General features: G+C 42.1%; 1 protein-coding gene across 1 annotated transcript in view; it reads left to right on the top strand.

Moving 5' to 3' along the window:
- The window catches only part of RPA2 (Replication protein A2), a 37695-nt gene that overhangs the window by 12929 nt on the left and 5350 nt on the right, over positions 1-19416 (top strand). The window contains exons 5-7 of the mRNA XM_071687975.1: positions 6246-6332; positions 11861-11983; positions 16842-17036. Of these exons, the coding sequence (XP_071544076.1) occupies positions 6246-6332; positions 11861-11983; positions 16842-17036 (405 nt within the window). The remainder of the gene's footprint in view (positions 1-6245; positions 6333-11860; positions 11984-16841; positions 17037-19416) is intronic.

Here is a 19416-nt window from a genome sequence, read left to right as displayed (position 1 = left end):
GAGTTGTGCTGGAAATGAGGTGTTTGAGGATAATATGTGGTGTGAGGTTGTTTGGTCGAGTAAGTAATGTAAGGGTAAGAGAGATGTGTGGTAATAAAAAGAGTGTGATTGAGAGAGCAGAAGAGGGTGTTTTGAATTGGTTTGGTCACATGGAGAGAATGAGTGAGGAAAAATTGACCAATAGGATATATGTGTCGGAGGTGGAGGGAACGAGGAGAAGTGGGAGACCAAATTGGAGGTGGAAAGATGGAGTGAAAAAGATTTTGAGTGATCAGAGCCTGAACATGGAGGAGGGTGAAAGGCGTGCAAGGAATGAGTGAATTGGAACGATGTGGTATACCGGCGTTGGCATGCTGTCAATGGATTGAACCAGGGCATGTGAAGCGTCTGGGGTAAACCATGGTAAGTTCTGTGGGGCCTGGATGTGGAAAGGGAGCTGTGGTTTTGGTGCATTATTACATGACAGCTAGAGACTGAGTGTGAATGAATGGGGCCTTTGGTGTCATTTCCTAGCGCTACCTCGCACACATTTGGGGGAGGGGGTTGTTATTTCATGTGTGGCAAGGTGGCAATGGGAGTGAATAAAGGCAGACAGTATGAATTATGTACATGTGTATATATGTATATGTCTGTGTGTGTATGTATATGTATACGTTGAGATGTATAGGTATGTATATTTGCATGTGTGGACATGTATATATATACATGTGTATGTGGGTGGGTTGGGCCATTCCTTCATCTGTTTCCTTGCACTACCTCACTAACACGGGAGAAAGCGACAAAGCAAACTAATAAAAAATATATATACATATTTATTTATGTGTACGTGTAGGAAGAGAGGAAAGTGATTGGTTCTCAGTGAATGTAGGTTTGCGGCAGGGGTGTGTGATGTCTCCATGGTTGTTTAATTTGTTTATGGATGGGGTTGTTAGGGAGGTAAATGCAAGAGTTTTGGAAAGAGGGGCAAGTATGAAGTCTGTTGAGGATGAGAGAGCTTGGGAAGTGAGTCAGTTGTTGTTCGCTGATGATACAGCGCTGGTGGCTGATTCATGTGAGAAACTGCAGAAGCTGGTGACTGAGTTTGGTAAAGTGTGTGGAAGAAGAAAGTTAAGAGTAAATGTGAATAAGAGCAAGGTTATTAGGTACAGTAGGGTTGAGGGTCAAGTCAATTGGGAGGTGAGTTTGAATGGAGAAAACTGGAGGAAGTGAAGTGTTTTAGATACCTGGGAGTGGATTTGGCAGCAGATGGAACCATGGAAGTGGAAGTGAGTCACAGGGTGGGGGAGGGGGCGAAAGTTCTGAGAGCGTTGGAAAATGTGTGGAAGGCGAGAACATTATCTTGGAAAGCAAAAGTGGCTATGTTTGAAGAAATAGTGGTTCCAACAGTGTTATATGGTTGTGAGGCGTGGGCTATGGATAGAGTTGTGTGGAGGAGGGTGGATGTGTTGGAAATGAGATGTTTGAAGACAATATGTGGTGTGAGGTGCTTTGATCGAGTAAGTAATGAAAGGGTGAGATTTTTTTTTTTTTTTTTTTTTTTTTTTTTTTTTTTTTTTTGCTGCTGCTGTCTCCCGCGTTTGCGAGGTAGCGCAAGGAAACAGACGAAAGAAATGGCCCAACCCACCCCCATACACATGTATATACATACACGTCCACACACGCAAATATGCATACCTACACAGCTTTCCATGGTTTAGCCCAGACGCTTCACATGCCCTGATTCAATCCACTGACAGCGCGTCAACCCCGGTATACCACATCGATCCAATTCACTCTATTCCTTGCCCTCCTTTCACCCTCCTGCATGTTCAGGCCCCGATCACACAAAATCTTTTTCACTCCATCTTTCCACCTCCAATTTGGTCTCCCACTTCTCCTCGTTCCCTCCACCTCCGACACATATATCCTCTTGGTCAATCTTTCCTCACTCATTCTCTCCATGTGCCCAAACCATTTCAAAACACCCTCTTCTGCTCTCTCAACCACGCTCTTTTTATTTCCACACATCTCTCTTACCCTAACGTTACTTACTCGATCAAACCACCTCACACCACACATTGTCCTCAAACATCTCATTTCCAGCACATCCACCCTCCTGCGCACGACTCTATCCATAGCCCACGCCTCGCAACCATACAAAATTGTTGGAACCACTATTCCTTCAAACATACCCATTTTTGCTTTCCGAGATAATGTTCTTGACTTTCACACATTCTTCAAGGCTCCCAGAATTTTCGCCCCCTCCCCCACCCTATGATCCACTTCCGCTTCCATGGTTCCATCCGCTGCCAGATCCACTCCCAGATATCTAAAACACTTTACTTCCTCCAGTTTTTCTCCATTCAAACTTACCTCCCAATTGACTTGACCCTCAACCCTACTGTACCTAATAACCTTGCTCTTATTCACATTTACTCTTAACTTTCTTTCACACACTTTACCAAACTCAGTCACCAGCTTCTGCAGTTTCTCACATGAATCAGCCACCAGTGCTGTATCATCAGCGAACAACAACTGACTCACTTCCCAAGCTCTCTCATCCACAACAGACTTCATACTTGCCCCTCTTTCCAAAACTCTTGCATTCACCTCCCTAACAACCCCATCCATAAACAAATTAAACAACCATGGAGACATCACACACCCCTGCTGCAAACCTACATTCACTGAGAACCAATCACTTTCCTCTCTTCCTACACGTACACATGCCTTACAACCTCGATAAAAACTTTTCACTGCTTCTAACAACTTGCCTCCCACACCATATATTCTTAATACCTTCCACAGAGCATCTCTATCAACTCTATCATATGCCTTCTCCAGATCCATAAATGCTACATACAAATCCATATGCTTTTCTAAGTATTTCTCACATATATTCTTCAAAGCAAACACCTGATCCACACATCCTCTACCACTTCTGAAACCACACTGCTCTTCCCCAATCTGATGCTCTGTACATGCCTTCACCCTCTCAATCAATACCCTCCCATATAATTTACCAGGAATACTCAACAAACTTATACCTCTGAAATTTGAGCACTCACTCTTATCCCCTTTGCCTTTGTACAATGGCACTATGCAAGCATTCCGCCAATCCTCAGGCACCTCACCATGAGTCATACATACATTAAATAACCTTACCAACCAGTCAATAATAGTCACTCCCTTTTTTAATAAATTCCACTGCAATACCATCCAAACCTGCTGCCTTGCCGGCTTTCATCTTCTGCAAAGCTTTTACTACCTCTTCTCTGTTTACCAAATCATTTTCCCTAACCCTCTCACTTTGCACATATGTGGTAATAAAGAGAGTGTGGTTGAGAGAGCAGAAGATGGTGTTTTGAAATGGCTTGGTTACATGGAGAAAATGAGTGAGGAAAGAAGGACAAAGAGGATATATGTGTCAGAGGTGGAGGGAACGAGAAGTGGGAGACCAAATTGGAGGTGGAAAGATGGAGTGAAAAAGATTTTGACTGATCGGGGCCTGAACATGCAGGAGGGTGAAAGGCGTGCAAGGAATAGAGTGAATTGGAACGATGTGGTATACCGGGGTCGACGTGCTATCAGTGGATTGAACCAGGGCATGTGAAGCATCTGGGGTTAACTATGGAAAGTTGTGTGGGGCCTGGATGTGGAAAGGGAGCTGTGGTTTCGATGCATTATACATGACAGCTAGAGACTGAGTGTGAATGAATGTGGCCTTTGTTGTCCTTTCCTAGCATACCTCGCGCGCATGCAGGGGGAGGGGGTTGTCATTTCATGTGTGGCGGGGTGGCGACGGGAATGAATAAGGCCAGACAGTATGAATTATGTACATGTGTATATATGTATATGTCTGTGTGTATATATATGTATACGTTGAGATGCATATGTATGTATATGTGCGTGTGTGGACGTGTATGTATATACATGTGTATGTGGGTGGGTTGGGCCATTCTTTCGTCTGTTTCCTCGTGCTACCTCACTAACGCGGGAGACTGACAAAGTATAATAAATAGATAAAATATAATTTTTTTTTTTTTTTTTTTTTTTTTTCGCTGTCTCCCGCGTTTGCGAGGTAGCGCAAGGAAACAGACGAAAGAAATGGCCCAACCCACCCCCATACACATGTATATACACACGCCCACACACGCAAATATACATACCTACACAGCTTACCATGGTTTACCCCAGACGCTTCACATGCCTTGATTCAATCCACTGACAGCATGTCAACCCCGGTATACCACATCGCTCCAATTCACTCTATTCCTTGCCCTCCTTTCACCCTCCTGCATGTTCAGGCCCCGATCACACAAAATCTTTTTCACTCCTTTCCACCTCCAATTTGGTCTCCCTCTTCTCCTCGTTCCCTCCACCTCCGACACATATATCCTCTTGGTCAATCTTTCCTCACTCATTCTCTCCATGTGCCCAAACCATTTCAAAACACCCTCTTCTGCTCTCTCAACCATGCTCTTTTTATTTCCACACATCTCTCTTACCCTAACGTTACTTACTCGATCAAACCACCTCACACCACACATTGTCCTCAAACATCTCATTTCCAGCACATCCATCCTCCTGCGCACAACTCTATCCATAGCCCACGCCTCGCAGCCATACAACATTGTTGGAACCACTATTCCTTCAAACATACCCATTTTTGCTTTCCGAGATAATGTTCTCGACTTCCACACATTCTTCAAGGCTCCCAGAATTTTCGCCCCCTCCCCCACCCTATGATCCACTTCCACTTCCATGGTTCCATCCGCTGCCAGATCCACTCCCAGATATCTAAAACACTTCACTTCCTCCATTTTTTCTCCATTCAAACTCACCTCCCAATTGACTTGACCCTCAACCCTACTGTACCTAATAACCTTGCTCTTATTCACATTTACTCTTAACTTTCTTCTTTCACACACTTTACCAAACTCAGTCACCAGCTTCTGCAGTTTCTCACATGAATCAGCCACCAGCGCTGTATCATCAGCGAACAACAACTGACTCACTTCCCAAGCTCTCTCATCCCCAACAGACTTCATACTTGCCCCTCTTTCCAAAACTCTTGCATTCACCTCCCTAACAACCCCATCCATAAACAAATTAAACAACCATGGAGACATCACACACCCCTGCCGCAAACCTACATTCACTGAGAACCAATCACTTTCCTCTCTTCCTACACGTACACATGCCTTACATCCTCGATATGGGAGGGTATTGATTGAGAGGGTGAAGGCATGTACAGAGCATCAGATTGGGGAAGAGCAGTGTGGTTTCAGAAGTGGTAGAGGATGTGTGGATCAGGTGTTTGCTTTGAAGAATGTATGTGAGAAATACTTAGAAAAGCAAATGGATTTGTATGTAGCATTTATGGATCTGGAGAAGGCATATGATAGAGTTGATAGAGATGCTCTGTGGAAGGTATTAAGAATATATGGTGTGGGAGGCAAGTTGTTAGAAGCAGTGAAAAGTTTTTATCGAGGATGTAAAATATATATATGTGTAGATATATTAGTTTTTATGTGAATTCTCTATTTACTAAAGTCCCCATTGAAGAAACCATCACATACTTGAGGAGGAAATTACCTGATCTCAATCTTGTGTTGCCCTTGCCCATGAAAATATTTCTTGACTTAATTGGGCTTTGTGTTCCAATGATGCTTTCCAAGGTGATAGATGTGATTTTTATAGACAGGAATTTGGTCTTGCCATGGGAAATCCCCTTAGTCCCATCCTCTTTAACTTATTTGTGGAATACTTTGAGACCAAGATTTTAACTTCATTGATCATCCATAAAACTAGCTTAGATATGTTGATTTTGTGTGGTCCATATGGCCATCTTCCCAAGATTATGATGTTTTCTATGAATTAAATAGCATTCACCACACCATCAAATTCAAGATTGAATGGGGGAAAAAAAAGGTAATGCCATTTCTTGGTGTATTAGTTAGCCACTTATCTGTGGAAGGGTTTTTGTGTTCAGATATATCTGTCTGGACACTTTTCTGTTATCGCCTTTTGCAAAGAAGAGATTAATGGGGAAGAGGCATCTGGGGTTGATAGATTTGCAGCTTTTTTCATAGTATGACTTGAGATTTTTGAGTCATGCATTCTAAAGAGGATTAGATTCTGTTTTTGGATGGTTTATCCATAAACAGACTGCTTTTATTCACTAAAGAATTTTTTGGGGGGGATTACTTTCATGATTGTACACCATAAAGAAAATGTGTTGTAGCTTATGATGTTCTCTGCAGGTGCGAAGGTCTCAGAACCTGGTTCCATTGACACTGCAAACCATATTGAAGTCTGGGGATGAAAATTTGCAGATTGCTGATATGGATGTAAGTACACTATGACATTTACCATTATTACTGCTGCTGTGACTTTTACTCTGTTGTGAGCTGTAGGTAGATGGTTTATTCTGGTTGCAAAAAATTGCTCATTGTTTACATCATTGAAACCAAAATTCCTGAGAGAGAGTCCATCAGTTAGGATCCTTTTAAACCAACCAGGATTCCAGGACTCCCTTCCCCATATGATCAGTTTTTAGATTTTGTAATGAGTAATGAACTTTTAGACTTTGAAAAAAACATGTACTATATATATGGTTTTGGGGCATTACACATGGCAGCTAGAGAGTGAGTGTGAATGAATGTGGCCTTTGTTGTCGTCTCCTAGCGCAACCTCGCACGTGCGTGCATGTGGGGGGGGCCTCTTTCATGTGTGGCAGGGTGGTACTGGGAATGGATGAAGGCAGCATGTATGAAAATGTGCATATGTATATATGCATATGTCTGTGTATGTATATGTATGTATACGTTGAAATGTATAGGTATGTATATGTGCGTGTGTGGGCGTTTATGTATCTACATGTGTATGTGGGTGGGTTGGGCCATTCTTTCATCATTTCCTTGCGCTACCTGACACACACGCACACACACACACATACATACATACATATATATATATATATATATATATATATATATATATATATATATATATGTGTGTGTGTGTGTGTGTGTGTGTGTGTGTTTATTTAATGTATGTATAATTCATGGTGAGATGCCTGAGGATTGGCGGAATGCTTGCATAGTGCCATTGTACAAAGGCAAAGGGGACAAAGGCAAGTGCTCAAATTACAGAGGTATAAGTTTGTTGAGTATTCTTGGGAAAATATGTGGGAGGGTATTGATTGAGAGGGTGAAGGCATATACAGAGCATCAGATTGGGGAAGAGCAGTGTGGTTTCAGAAGTGGTAGAGGATGTGTGGATCAGGTGTTTGCTTTGAAGAACGTATGCGAGAAATATTTAGAAAAGCAAATGGATTTGTATGTAGCATTTATGGATCTGGAGAAGGCATGTGATAGAGTTGATAGAGATGCTCTGTGGAAGGTATTAAGAATATATGGTGTGGGAGGCAAGTTGTTAGAAGCAGTGAAAAGCTTTTATCAAGGATGTAAGGCATGTGTACATGTAGGAAGAGAGGAAAGTGATTGGTTCTCAGTGAATGTAGGTTTGTGGCAGGGGTGTGTGATGTCTCCATGGTTGTTTAATTTGTTTATGGATGGGGTTGTTTGGGAGGTGAATGCAAGAGTTTTGGAAAGGGGCAAGTATGCAGTCTGTTGTGGATGAGAGAGCTTGGGAAGTGAGTCAGTTGTTGTTCGCTGATGATACAGCACTGATGGCTGATTCATATGAGAAACTGCAGAAGCTGGTGACTGAGTTTGGTAAAGTGTGTTAAAGAAGAAAGCTGAGAGTAAATGTGAATAAGAGCAAGGTTATTAGGTACAGTAGGGTTGAGGGTCAAGTCAATTGGGAGGTAAGTTTGAATGGAGAAAAACTGGAGGAAGTGAAGTGTTTTAGATATCTGGGAGTGAATTTGGCAGTGGATGGAACCATGGAAGCAGAAGTGAATCATAGGGTGGGGGAGGGGGCAAAAATTCTGGGAGCCTTGAAGAATGTGTGGAAGTCGAGAACATTATCTCGGAAAGCAAAAATGGGTATGTTTGAAGGAATAGTGGTTCCAACAATGTTGTATGGTTGTGAGGCATGGGCTGTGGATAGAGTTGTGCTGGAAATGAGGTGTTTGAGGATAATATGTGGTGTGAGGTTGTTTGGTCGAGTAAGTAATGTAAGGGTAAGAGAGATGTGTGGTAATAAAAAGAGTGTGGTTGAGAGAGCAGAAGAGGGTGTTTTGAATTGGTTTGGTCACATGGAGAGAATGAGTGAGGAAAAATTGACCAATAGGATATATGTGTCGGAGGTGGAGGGAACAAGGAGAAGTGGGAGACCAAATTGGAGGTGGAAAGATGGAGTGAAAAAGATTTTGAGTGATCAGAGCCTGAACATGGAGGAGGGTGAAAGGCGTGCAAGGAATGAGTGAATTGGAACGATGTGGTATACCGGCGTTGGCATGCTGTCAATGGATTGAACCAGGGCATGTGAAGCGTCTGGGGTAAACCATGGTAAGTTCTGTGGGGCCTGGATGTGGAAAGGGAGCTGTGGTTTTGGTGCATTATTACATGACAGCTAGAGACTGAGTGTGAACGAATGGGGCCTTTGGTGTCATTTCCTAGCGCTACCTCGCACACATTTGGGGGAGGGGGTTGTTATTTCATGTGTGGCAAGGTGGCGATGGGAGTGAATAAAGGCAGACAGTATGAATTATGTACATGTGTATATATGTATTATGTCTGTGTGTGTATGTATATGTATACGTTGAGATGTATAGGTATGTATATTTGCATGTGTGGACATGTATACATATACATGTGTATGTGGGTGGGTTGGGCCATTCCTTCATCTGTTTCCTTGCACTACCTCACTAACACGGGAGAAAGCGACAAAGCAAACTAATAAAAAATATATATACATATTTATTTATGTGTACGTGTAGGAAGAGAGGAAAGTGATTGGTTCTCAGTGAATGTAGGTTTGCGGCAGGGGTGTGTGATGTCTCCATGGTTGTTTAATTTGTTTATGGATGGGGTTGTTAGGGAGGTAAATGCAAGAGTTTTGGAAAGAGGGGCAAGTATGAAGTCTGTTGGGGATGAGAGAGCTTGGGAAGTGAGTCAGTTGTTGTTCGCTGATGATACAGCGCTGGTGGCTGATTCATGTGAGAAACTGCAGAAGCTGGTGACTGAGTTTGGTAAAGTGTGTGGAAGAAGAAAGTTAAGAGTAAATGTGAATAAGAGCAAGGTTATTAGGTACAGTAGGGTTGAGGGTCAAGTCAATTGGGAGGTGAGTTTGAATGGAGAAAAACTGGAGGAAGTGAAGTGTTTTAGATATCTGGGAGTGGATCTGGCAGCGGATGGAACCATGGAAGCGGAAGTGGATCATAGGGTGGGGGAGGGGGCGAAAATTCTGGGGGCCTTGAAGAATGTGTGGAAGTTGAGAACATTATCTCGGAAAGCAAAAATGGGTATGTTTGAAGGAATAGTGGTTCCAACAATGTTGTATGGTTGCGAGGCGTGGGCTATGGATAGAGTTGTGCGCAGGAGGATGGATGTGCTGGAAATGAGATGTTTGAGGACAATGTGTGGTGTGAGGTGGTTTGATCGAGTGAGTAACGTAAGGGTAAGAGAGATGTGTGGAAATAAAAAGAGCATGGTTGAGAGAGCAGAAGAGGGTGTTTTGAAGTGGTTTGGGCACATGGAGAGGATGAGTGAGGAAAGATTGACCAAGAGGATATATGTGTCGGAGGTGGAGGGAGCAAGGAGAAGAGGGAGACCAAATTGGAGGTGGAAAGATGGAGTGAAAAAGATTTTGTGTGATCGGGGCCTGAACATGCAGGAGGGTGAAAGGAGGGCAAGGAATAGAGTGAATTGGAGCGATGTGGTATACCGGGGTTGACGTGCTGTCAGTGGATTGAATCGAGGCATGTGAAGCGTCTGGGGTAAACCATGGAAAGCTGTGTAGGTATGTATATTTGCATGTGTGGACGTATGTATATACATGTGTATGGGGGGGGGTTGGGCCATTTCTTTCGTCTGTTTCCTTGCGCTACCTCGCAAACGCGGGAGACAGCGACAAAGTATAAAAAAAAGAAAAAGTTATTTATTTATATATATATTCTTTCTTTCATACTATTCGCCATTTCCCGCACTAGTGAGGTAGCGTTAAGAACAGAGGACTGGGCCTTTTTTGGAATATCCTCACCTGGCCCCCTTCTCTGTTCCTTCTTTGGGGGAAAAAAAAAAAAAAAAAACGAGGGGAGGATTTCCAGCCCCCCGCTCCCTTCCCTTTTAGTCGCCTTCTACGACACGCAGGGAATACGTGGGAAGTATTCTTTCTTGCATGTGTAATGATTGTTTTAACTCTTCAAATTTAGTATGAGATATATTTCAAAAAAAAAATTATGTTGAAGACTACTGTCTAGGGTAAAAGTCCATATCTGGGCCTGATGTTTTCTTAAACATTCGTGTTGTCGAGGTTGAACCAGAGCGTATGAGTGGTAGGAGAAAACCACAGAAGGTCTGTGAGGAAGAGGTTGTATATAGGAAATCGTTTCGTTGCATCATATGGATATGAGTGAAATGAGGCCACTTCTTTGTTTCTGGCTCTGCCTCACAAATGCAGGATAAAATAGAATTTCATTGATAGAAAACTCTAAACACAACTTTTTTCTTATTTCCTTATAACACATCAAACACAGCTGTATATTAATGAGATCTCCATATATTATTAAAAGTGAATTTCTTCAAGATTTGTACGGTGATGTAAGTAAATCACAGGCCAGATTTTAATCACTTTACCACTAGTTATGCCAAATGAAAAAGCTGTTAGTTTATGGCAGAATGATGTCAACATTTGTGCTAAGCATTATCTGACTCAAATAACTTTGGCAGGCAGTCATGATGCATAATTTGTATGCTTTAATTTTCCTGGCCATGAATCATTTATGAATGTGGTGAGCTACCACTTATGAAGCCATATTTGGAGTTTTGTAATAAAGTAGAAGTGAAGTTTTTAGTGGGGGAGAAAGGCATGTGTGTCACTGAAAATAGATATCCCTTTATATGTTTTTGTTTGGTGCATCTTTTTGTACATGTGGTTGTGGTTGCATACAAATCTTTACATAAATTTCATGAATGATCTGGGCTGCTAGCAGTTAGAGCACCAACAGTTTACAAGAATGTTACTTCTGCAGTTACTAAGGCTCAGTTATATGGTGAAACTAGTGATTTCTATGTATCTGTATGTATCTCTGATGCCTGTTCCCTTCAGGAACTCCTTCAAGGGAATGATCACTGCAAGAGAATTTCCATAACTGGTGTACTCCAGTATTGCTATGTAGTCTTTAGTGTCTTTTCCTTAACAGGCCACTGGCAGAGGGCAACTCTAGGGCAGTTTTCAGGGGCTCCTACCTAAAGCTTTTACCATCTACATGTACCTAATGTTTCACCCTCCTACTTCCTACCTATGTCGTATGCTTAATGATGCTCCTGTATGTTCCTGCATTCAGCTCCTATCATTTGCCAGAAGGCAGTGTTAGAACATAGCTTTCACCACAAGAAAAGCAAGAGTTACAAAGAATGAATTGTGTGAATTAAGCATTTTCATGTGTTATATGCGACAAGGAGAGATTGTATGTTTATGGACAGAATGCTAGCAGTCTAGTGTGGGTAAGGCAAAGAGAAAAGACAGCAACATGGGTCAGAGGAGTGCAGCTTGGCAACCACTGAAGTGCTGCGTTATTGCATACCTCTCACTAACCCTCTTGATACCCAGAAGGGTAGTACTGGTAATATATCTCCCTGGTTGGTGGCTGCCTACCAACTGCTATTTGCTTGTGTTTTACTGGAGGCATGTGATTTTAAGAATAACCCCCTAGTGATGCTTATGTTTTTATTTTCCATATACACAGGTACACATGGTAGTTGTGGTGGGTTTGATTCGTGCTGTAGATATTACTAGTACCAAGATCACCTACACTATTGATGATTCCACAGCAACCATGGAAGCTGTACAGTGGATAGAATCTGATCAGGTCAGTTTGTAATTTTTTATTTGTGTATCAACAGGAAGAGTTTTACTCTTTTTGCTCTGTTCTTACCTTGTGCTTATGTATTGTGTATTTATTTCAGTGGATGTGTGGACATGCATATCCCAACCTAAGCCAGGTACCCATTTATTGACCAGCCCCAAGGGGAGGGTGAACACCTGGGTTGGCATAGGCTGACTGCAACACACAGGCTTTGAACCCATGCAGTTCTGCCCCTGGGTTGAGTTGTGCTGACTTACGGTCAGTAATGCTAACCACTGTACCATGGAGGCCTGCCAGAGATGATAAGTTGTTCTCAGCTTTGGGTACATTTATTGTATCTGATACCTTTCCTGGAATATTTGAATACAATTTCCCTTGAAAATTTTTGATGAATGAAATAAGTTGGTTATGCTGCTGGCAATGAGAAGAAAGATCATGAGTGGCAAGTGTTTTGGGAGTAGCTGAGTAATTGTGTCAGCAGTGTTGACATAAGAGACCAGGTGTTAGTAATGGTTGATATAAATGCGAAGTTTAGTGATGTGGCAGTTAAGAGTATGATAAGGGGGCATTGGGTATTCATTGTTATGAATGGAAATGGCGAACAGCTTGTGGAGTTGTGTGCTGAAAAAGGACTGGTGATTGGGAATGCCTGGTTTAAAAAGAGGGACATACACAAGTATATATATGTGAGCAGGAAAGATGGTTTATGGGCATTATTGGATTATGAGCAGAAATTGAATTGGAATGGGTTTCAGGGGAGAAGAGTTTCATTGCCCGGTATGCTCTATCTCTGGCTTAATAGGCATCAGAGCAGGAGTGATCAATCTATAATCATGGGGAGAAGGATTTTTTAGATGGGGTGTAGGATTCCATCTCAGCCAAAATAACCCCCACTGTGAAAAGCATTACCCATCCCAGAGAGTCAGTAAAGAAGCTGGGCCTTGATGACCACTGAGCTCTCCTGTTTTGCAAAAGTTGACATTTTGAGGAGGGGATAGAGGGTAGGCTTGCCCGGCTAAAAAAAAAAATGAGATTATGGTTGGAGGACCCAAAGGGGTCAGAAATTGTGCAGTCATAGTGAGAGGGTTCAGAATTATAAAAGGATTGTTTTGACAGGGTGATTGTGATGGTTGGGATTTTTTTTTTTTTTTCCCGCTGTCTCCCGCGTTTGCGAGGTAGCGCAAGGAAACAGACGAAAGAAATGGCCCAACCCACCCCCATACACATGTATATACATACACGTCCACACACGCAAATATACATACCTACACAGCTTTCCATGGTTTACCCCAGACGCTTCACATGCCCTGATTCAATCCACTGACAGCACGTCAACCCCAGTATACCACATCGATCCAATTCACTCTATTCCTTGCCCTCCTTTCACCCTCCTGCATGTTCAGGCCCCGATCACACAAAATCTTTTCACTCCATCTTTCCACCTCCAATTTGGTCTCCCACTTCTCCTCGTTCCCTCCACCTCCGACACATACATCCTCTTGGTCAATCTTTCCTCGCTCATTCTCTCCATGTGCCCAAACCATTTCAAAACACCCTCTTCTGCTCTCTCAACCACGCTCTTTTTATTTCCACACATCTCTCTTACCCTTACGTTACTTACTCGATCAAACCACCTCACACCACACATTGTCCTCAAACATCTCATTTCCAGCACATCCACCCTCCTGCGCACAACTCTATCTGTAGCCCACACCTCGCAACCATACAACATTGTTGGAACCACTATTCCTTCAAACATACCCATTTTTGCTTTCCGAGATAATGTTCTCGACTTCCAAACATTCTTCAAGGCTTCCAGGATTTTCGCCCCCTCCCCCATCCTATGATCCACTTCCGCTTCCATGGTTCCATCCGCTGCCAGATCCACTCCCAGATATCTAAAACACTTTACCTCCTCCAGTTTTTCTCCATTCAAACTTACCTCCCAATTGACTTGACCCTCAACCCTACTATACCTAATAACCTTGCTCTTATTCACATTTACTCTTAACTTTCTTCTTTCACACACTTTACCAAACTCAGTCACCAGCTTCTGCAGTTTCTCACATGAATCAGCCACCAGCGCTGTATCATCAGCGAACAACAACTGACTCACTTCCCAAGCTCTCTCATCCACAACAGACTTCATACTTGCCCCTCTTTCCAAAACTCTTGCATTCACCTCCCTAACAACCCCATCCATAAACAAAATTAAACAACCATGGAGACATCACACACCCCTGCCACAAACCTACATTCACTGAGACCCAATCACTTTCCTCTCTTCCTACACATACACATGCCTTACATCCTCGATAAAAACTTTTCACTGCTTCTAACAACTTGCCTCCCACACCATATATTCTTAGATATTTTATTTTCTGGGAGTGGGGGGCTGGAAATCTTCCCATCCAGGTTTTACTTTCCCAAAAGGAGGAACAGAGAAGGGGCCAAGTGAGGATTTTCTCTCTTAGGCTCAGTCCTGTGTTCTTAACGCTACCACGCTAATGAGGAGAATGGCGAATATATATGAAAAAAAAAAATTCATCTGATCCTTATAATTTGTGAGGGAAAAGGAAAAGGTCTTAGCTCCTCAAGGATCATTGTGGATTAAGCCTAACCAATTACTGTGGTGTACACTTAAATTCCCATGCATAAAGGATTTCAGTATGTGGATGTGAAGAGAGCAGTGCTTCATGTCAGGAATTCAATTATTCAAAATGTACATATTAGGAGGAATTGGGGAGGAAATGTATATAGGGTAGGAAATTTTAAGTCAGATGGCATCAAAGTTTGGAGACAAGATTTAGTGAAAGATTAGATTTTGCAAAGCGTATAGAGTGAGAGAAGGATGTATACTAAACTGTGTTATAGATATCAGGGGAGAAGGACTGGAGGAGGTGATAGAATTTAAGTATTTGGGAACTAACTTGGTTAGATATGGCGTTATGGAAGGAGAGATAAGGGAGAAAGCAGTACATGTTTGGAGAGTCTTTTGGTCCCTTAATAGCTTAAAGGTGTAAGTAAGGAAGTGAAGAAAGGATTAAAGGGACAGCATAGTCCTCCTGAGCCTGACCTGTACAGGTGAGACATGTACATGGGTTGAGTCACAGAGGTCAGTAATCCAGGTTGTGGAAATGAGCTGTGTAAGAGGAGCATGTGGTATGACTAGGCGGAATGGAAAAAGTAATGAGGAGGTTTAAGAGAGATTTGGTATGGCAGGGAATTAATTGAGGAGTGGTAGATTGGGTGAAACGTAATACTTTGTGGTGGTTTGGGCATGTGGATAGAGTGCAAGATGGGGAGTTTACAAGGAGAATGTATGATAGTACAATTAAGGGATTTGATGGGTGAGAAAGACCACCTGTAACATGGAGAAAGTGATATGGTACTGGAGAGAAAGAAATGGGGGAAGAATGTGTAGAATTATGTATTAGAGGGAGGCATGTAAGGACAGGGATATGTGGAGATCCATTTGCTGTGGCATGCCACTGATGGGATTCCTGAAGGGAACAGGGGTCAGATATAGATAGATTGATTCAGTGAGCAAGCAATGGGAGTTTTTGTATCACAGTAAGTGCAGATTTTACCTTTGAAATGGAAATTATTGTAGAGATTAAAATTAAGAGACCTGATAGTGTACAGGGGAAACAGCTATGGACTGCCTTTTCAGAGATGATGATTAAGGGTATTGGGGTGATGGTGCTATACAGATGGAATTTTCGATTTGAGACTGAATGTTGCACAATTTGATAGGTAAAAGCCAAGTTCAGGAGCTGTGTCCAGAAGAGTAGAGTAAGTCATTGTTGGTTGATGTCAATCAAGGGGTTCTGGGAATTGTCTAGACTTCCTTGTGTGTGTGTAGGGGTTCCCCCCAAAAGAAAGAAAAAAAATAGGGTGTGAAAGGTGTGTGTGTGTGTTGTCAGTCTTGTCTTAAAGATAAAGATGTTTGAGTTTGTGGATTGGGTGCTAGCATCCCATGTATGTAAGCAAGGCAAAAATACCAAAAGAAAAAAAAACTGCATCAGGACCTTGGTGACCTATGTGAAGTATGTGATAAATGGCAGTGCTAGTTCACTGCATTGCCATCACCAACCTTGCTGATACCTGGATGATAGTACTTTCCTGGATACTAGATGTATGTTACCTAGTGCAAGTTGCCACATTCTTGTAGTTTATTTTATTTTACAAACCTGTTTCCCTTAAAGGCCAATTAGGCATTGCTAGATGCTTTTTTGTGTGATTCATTCCTTACCCTACAGTATTCCTGATGTCACTCATTCATTTTTCTGCTACATGTATCTATGTCATGCTTATCATTTACCAATCTTATTGATAAAAGCATCCTAACCATTTGGCATTACTCACGGAATTCATGAGATTGAGAAATTGATGAAGAAAATGATAAGTTTTCAAAACTGGTTAACCTCTCAGGTGTTGATACAGCATTAAAGTATATTGAAAGGGTTCCTTCTGAATTTGCACATGACAACTAGAGACTGAGCGTGAACGAATGTGGCTTAATTTGTGTTTTCCTGGCACTACCTTGCTGAAGTAGGGGGTAGCGATGCTGTTTCTTGTGGGATGGGGTAGCGACAGGAATGGATGAAAGCAAGCCATTAGGAATATGTACATGTGTGTGCATGTGTATGGTGATATGTATATGTATGTATATGTGCATATATGGGTGTTTATATAAATATATGTGTATATGAGTGGATGGGCCATTGTTTGTCTGTTTTCTGGCGCTGCTTTGCTGACTCGGGAAAAGGTGATCAAGTATATTAAAAAGAATAGAATATCTTCACTTAAGTATATATATGTATTGGTTGATTTCTATTCACTTACTATCACTTTACAGGACGCAGAAGACCCGTCACGAAACCCCCTGATGGAGATGACTTATTGTCGTATTTCTGGTGCTGTCCGTTCCCAGAAAGGGAAACGTCATCTCATGGTGTTCCGCATTGTGCCCATCACTGACCTCAACTTGATCACAACACACATTCTTGAAGTTATGCAAACTGTACTAAAACTGCAACATATCCAGACTCATGTAAGTTGGAGTTAATGTGGGGAAATTGAGACCACTTTTTTTTTCTTGGATTACAAGTTCTTCACCTAGTTTATTTATTTGTGTCCCAGGTCTGCTAGATTTGCTTTCTAACTAGTCCAGAATCTCTTCCAAGTGTCCCAAAGGTCTTTCATGTTGTACAAACAGCTGAAATAGTTTGGACCAATGGAGAGGATGAGAGAAGAGACGTAGTGGGTACATGTATGTCAGAAGTAGAGCAGACAAGGTGATGTGCAAACCGTGATCGGGGCCTCTGAACATGCAGGAGGGTGTAAGCCATTAATGGTACAAAGCTAGTTGGAGTGTTGTGGTATATAGTGTATGATATGCTGTCAGTAGGCAAAACCAGGGTATATGAAGTGGTCTGAGGAAAGAAGGAATAGGTCTTTCTGGCTTGGCTGTTGATAGGGTGCTCTTGTTTCAGTGTATTATGCATGACGGTTTGAGTGAGTGTGAGCAAGTGAGGCTATAATGTGTCTACTCCTAACACTATATCGTTTGATTTGAGAAACAGCAAGCTATCTCTGTTTATCTATCAACCTATTCCAACATCAACACACCCGTTGCATGCCTTGAAGACCGTGAGTCCCCCAGCTTTGATGTTATGTGGCTCAAGAACTGTCTGCTAACTTCCTCACTTTTGCTTTGTTTTGCCTACTACTATCCTAATTCTGCAAGCTTTGTATCTTTTTTTTGACTATCTAAACTCCTGCCACAAGCCAAGATCCTTTACATATGGGATTTTAATGTTGACCATAGGGAAAGGCTGAATTCCTCCCATGTGGATTGTGGGAGGATTGAAGCCCTCACATTTTCCATTGTCATTGATCTACAGCAAATCATCTCCCATCCTACTTTTATTCGTGACCACTTTCCTAATATTCTAGATCCAGTTTTCACCTTTAATTCATCCCACTGAAACTACCCAATCTCATCTACAATTAGGTCTTTTGATCACACTTGTAAGTATATCTATCTTAACAGCACCTACCCTTCCAGCAGCCCCTTCTAGATGTAAATATTGGCACTTCAACAAAGCTGACCAGAATATCTTATGAAAAATCTTTCCTTGGGTAAATTAAAGTCTGTTGCGTAGTGATGCTTCTGTATCCTCCAAAAGCATAGCTGAGGTATTGTTGAAGGAATGGGATATTTTATATCCTCTTCCTCCAAGATTACCTCTTTTTCTCATCCATTGTTCAACTGTTCCTGTTCTTTAGGCCATTCAGGCAAGGGATCAGGCACATTGGGCTTGGAAAAAGTCTACTTTCTCTGACTCCCATTCAGCATTTGTCATTGATTGTAAATACATTATCCATGAGGCAAAGCTTTCCTTTATTCAAAAGAAGTGTGATAACCTCTCCACATCATCCACTGATGGGTATTTCTAGTCTTCAGCTAAGGGCATCTCTAACAACTTTTCTTGCTCTACCTTTCCTTCACTCTTCCTTTCTGACAGTGTTATAGTTGTCTTTCCTGTAAACAGAATGACTCTCTTCATTTTCTGTTTCTCCTGTAACCCCACATAGGATGACTTATAACATGCCTACACCCCCTGATAGCTCCACTTACTAATTTTATGCAATTTTCCATAGTTTCTTTTTGAACTGTTGGAAAAGGACCTTTCTTTCTGGACACAGCTAAGGCTTATGGGCCAGATGGCATCCATTCCTGTGTATTGAAAGAGTGTGCCTCTATGCTTGCTCGTTCATTCTGGTTCTGTTTAAAAACCAGAACTTCTTTGGAGCATGCATAAGTTCATCCCATCCCTAGGAAGAGTGATCATTCTCATGGTCACTCTTTTTCCAGAGTCTTTGAACCCCTCCTGAACTTATTACTTAGACATCTTTAATCTCACTTTCTCCTCTCTGGTCACTAGTATGGCTTTTGTAAGGTGAGATCCAATGGTGATGTTCTTTCCTGTGTCTTGATAATGTCTGGACATCCATGAAAGATTTTAAGGAATCCTATTAGTTGCCCTTGACATATCCAGAACTTTTGCTAGGGTGTGGCATTGCTGTCTCATGTCTTGCTCCCTCATATCTAGCTTTCTCTTGGGCCGATCTTTGTATGTGGTTGATGGATCAGCTCCCCACTTCCCCCCTTTCTCCATTAACAGCGATGTCCCCCAAGCTTCTTTCCTGTCTCCTACACTTTTTCTCCTTTTTAGCAATGATTTCATTTCTTCCCCAAATAACCAGATTTACTTATAGGCTGATGACTCAACTCTGCATTCCTCCATATGCTTCAGTTCAGCTCCTCCTCTTCACACTCAGTCTTCTTAGTCTGCATCTCCTCCCAACACAGCTTCCTCAGTAAACTCTGACTTGGACAGGATATCTCAATGGTGTTGATGAAATCT

Source organism: Panulirus ornatus, chromosome 44 (genome assembly GCF_036320965.1).
Source record: "Panulirus ornatus isolate Po-2019 chromosome 44, ASM3632096v1, whole genome shotgun sequence".
NCBI lineage: Eukaryota > Metazoa > Arthropoda > Malacostraca > Decapoda > Palinuridae > Panulirus > Panulirus ornatus.
Note: the sequence above shows the minus strand (reverse complement) of the source record. Positions and strands in the feature narration are given on the sequence as shown.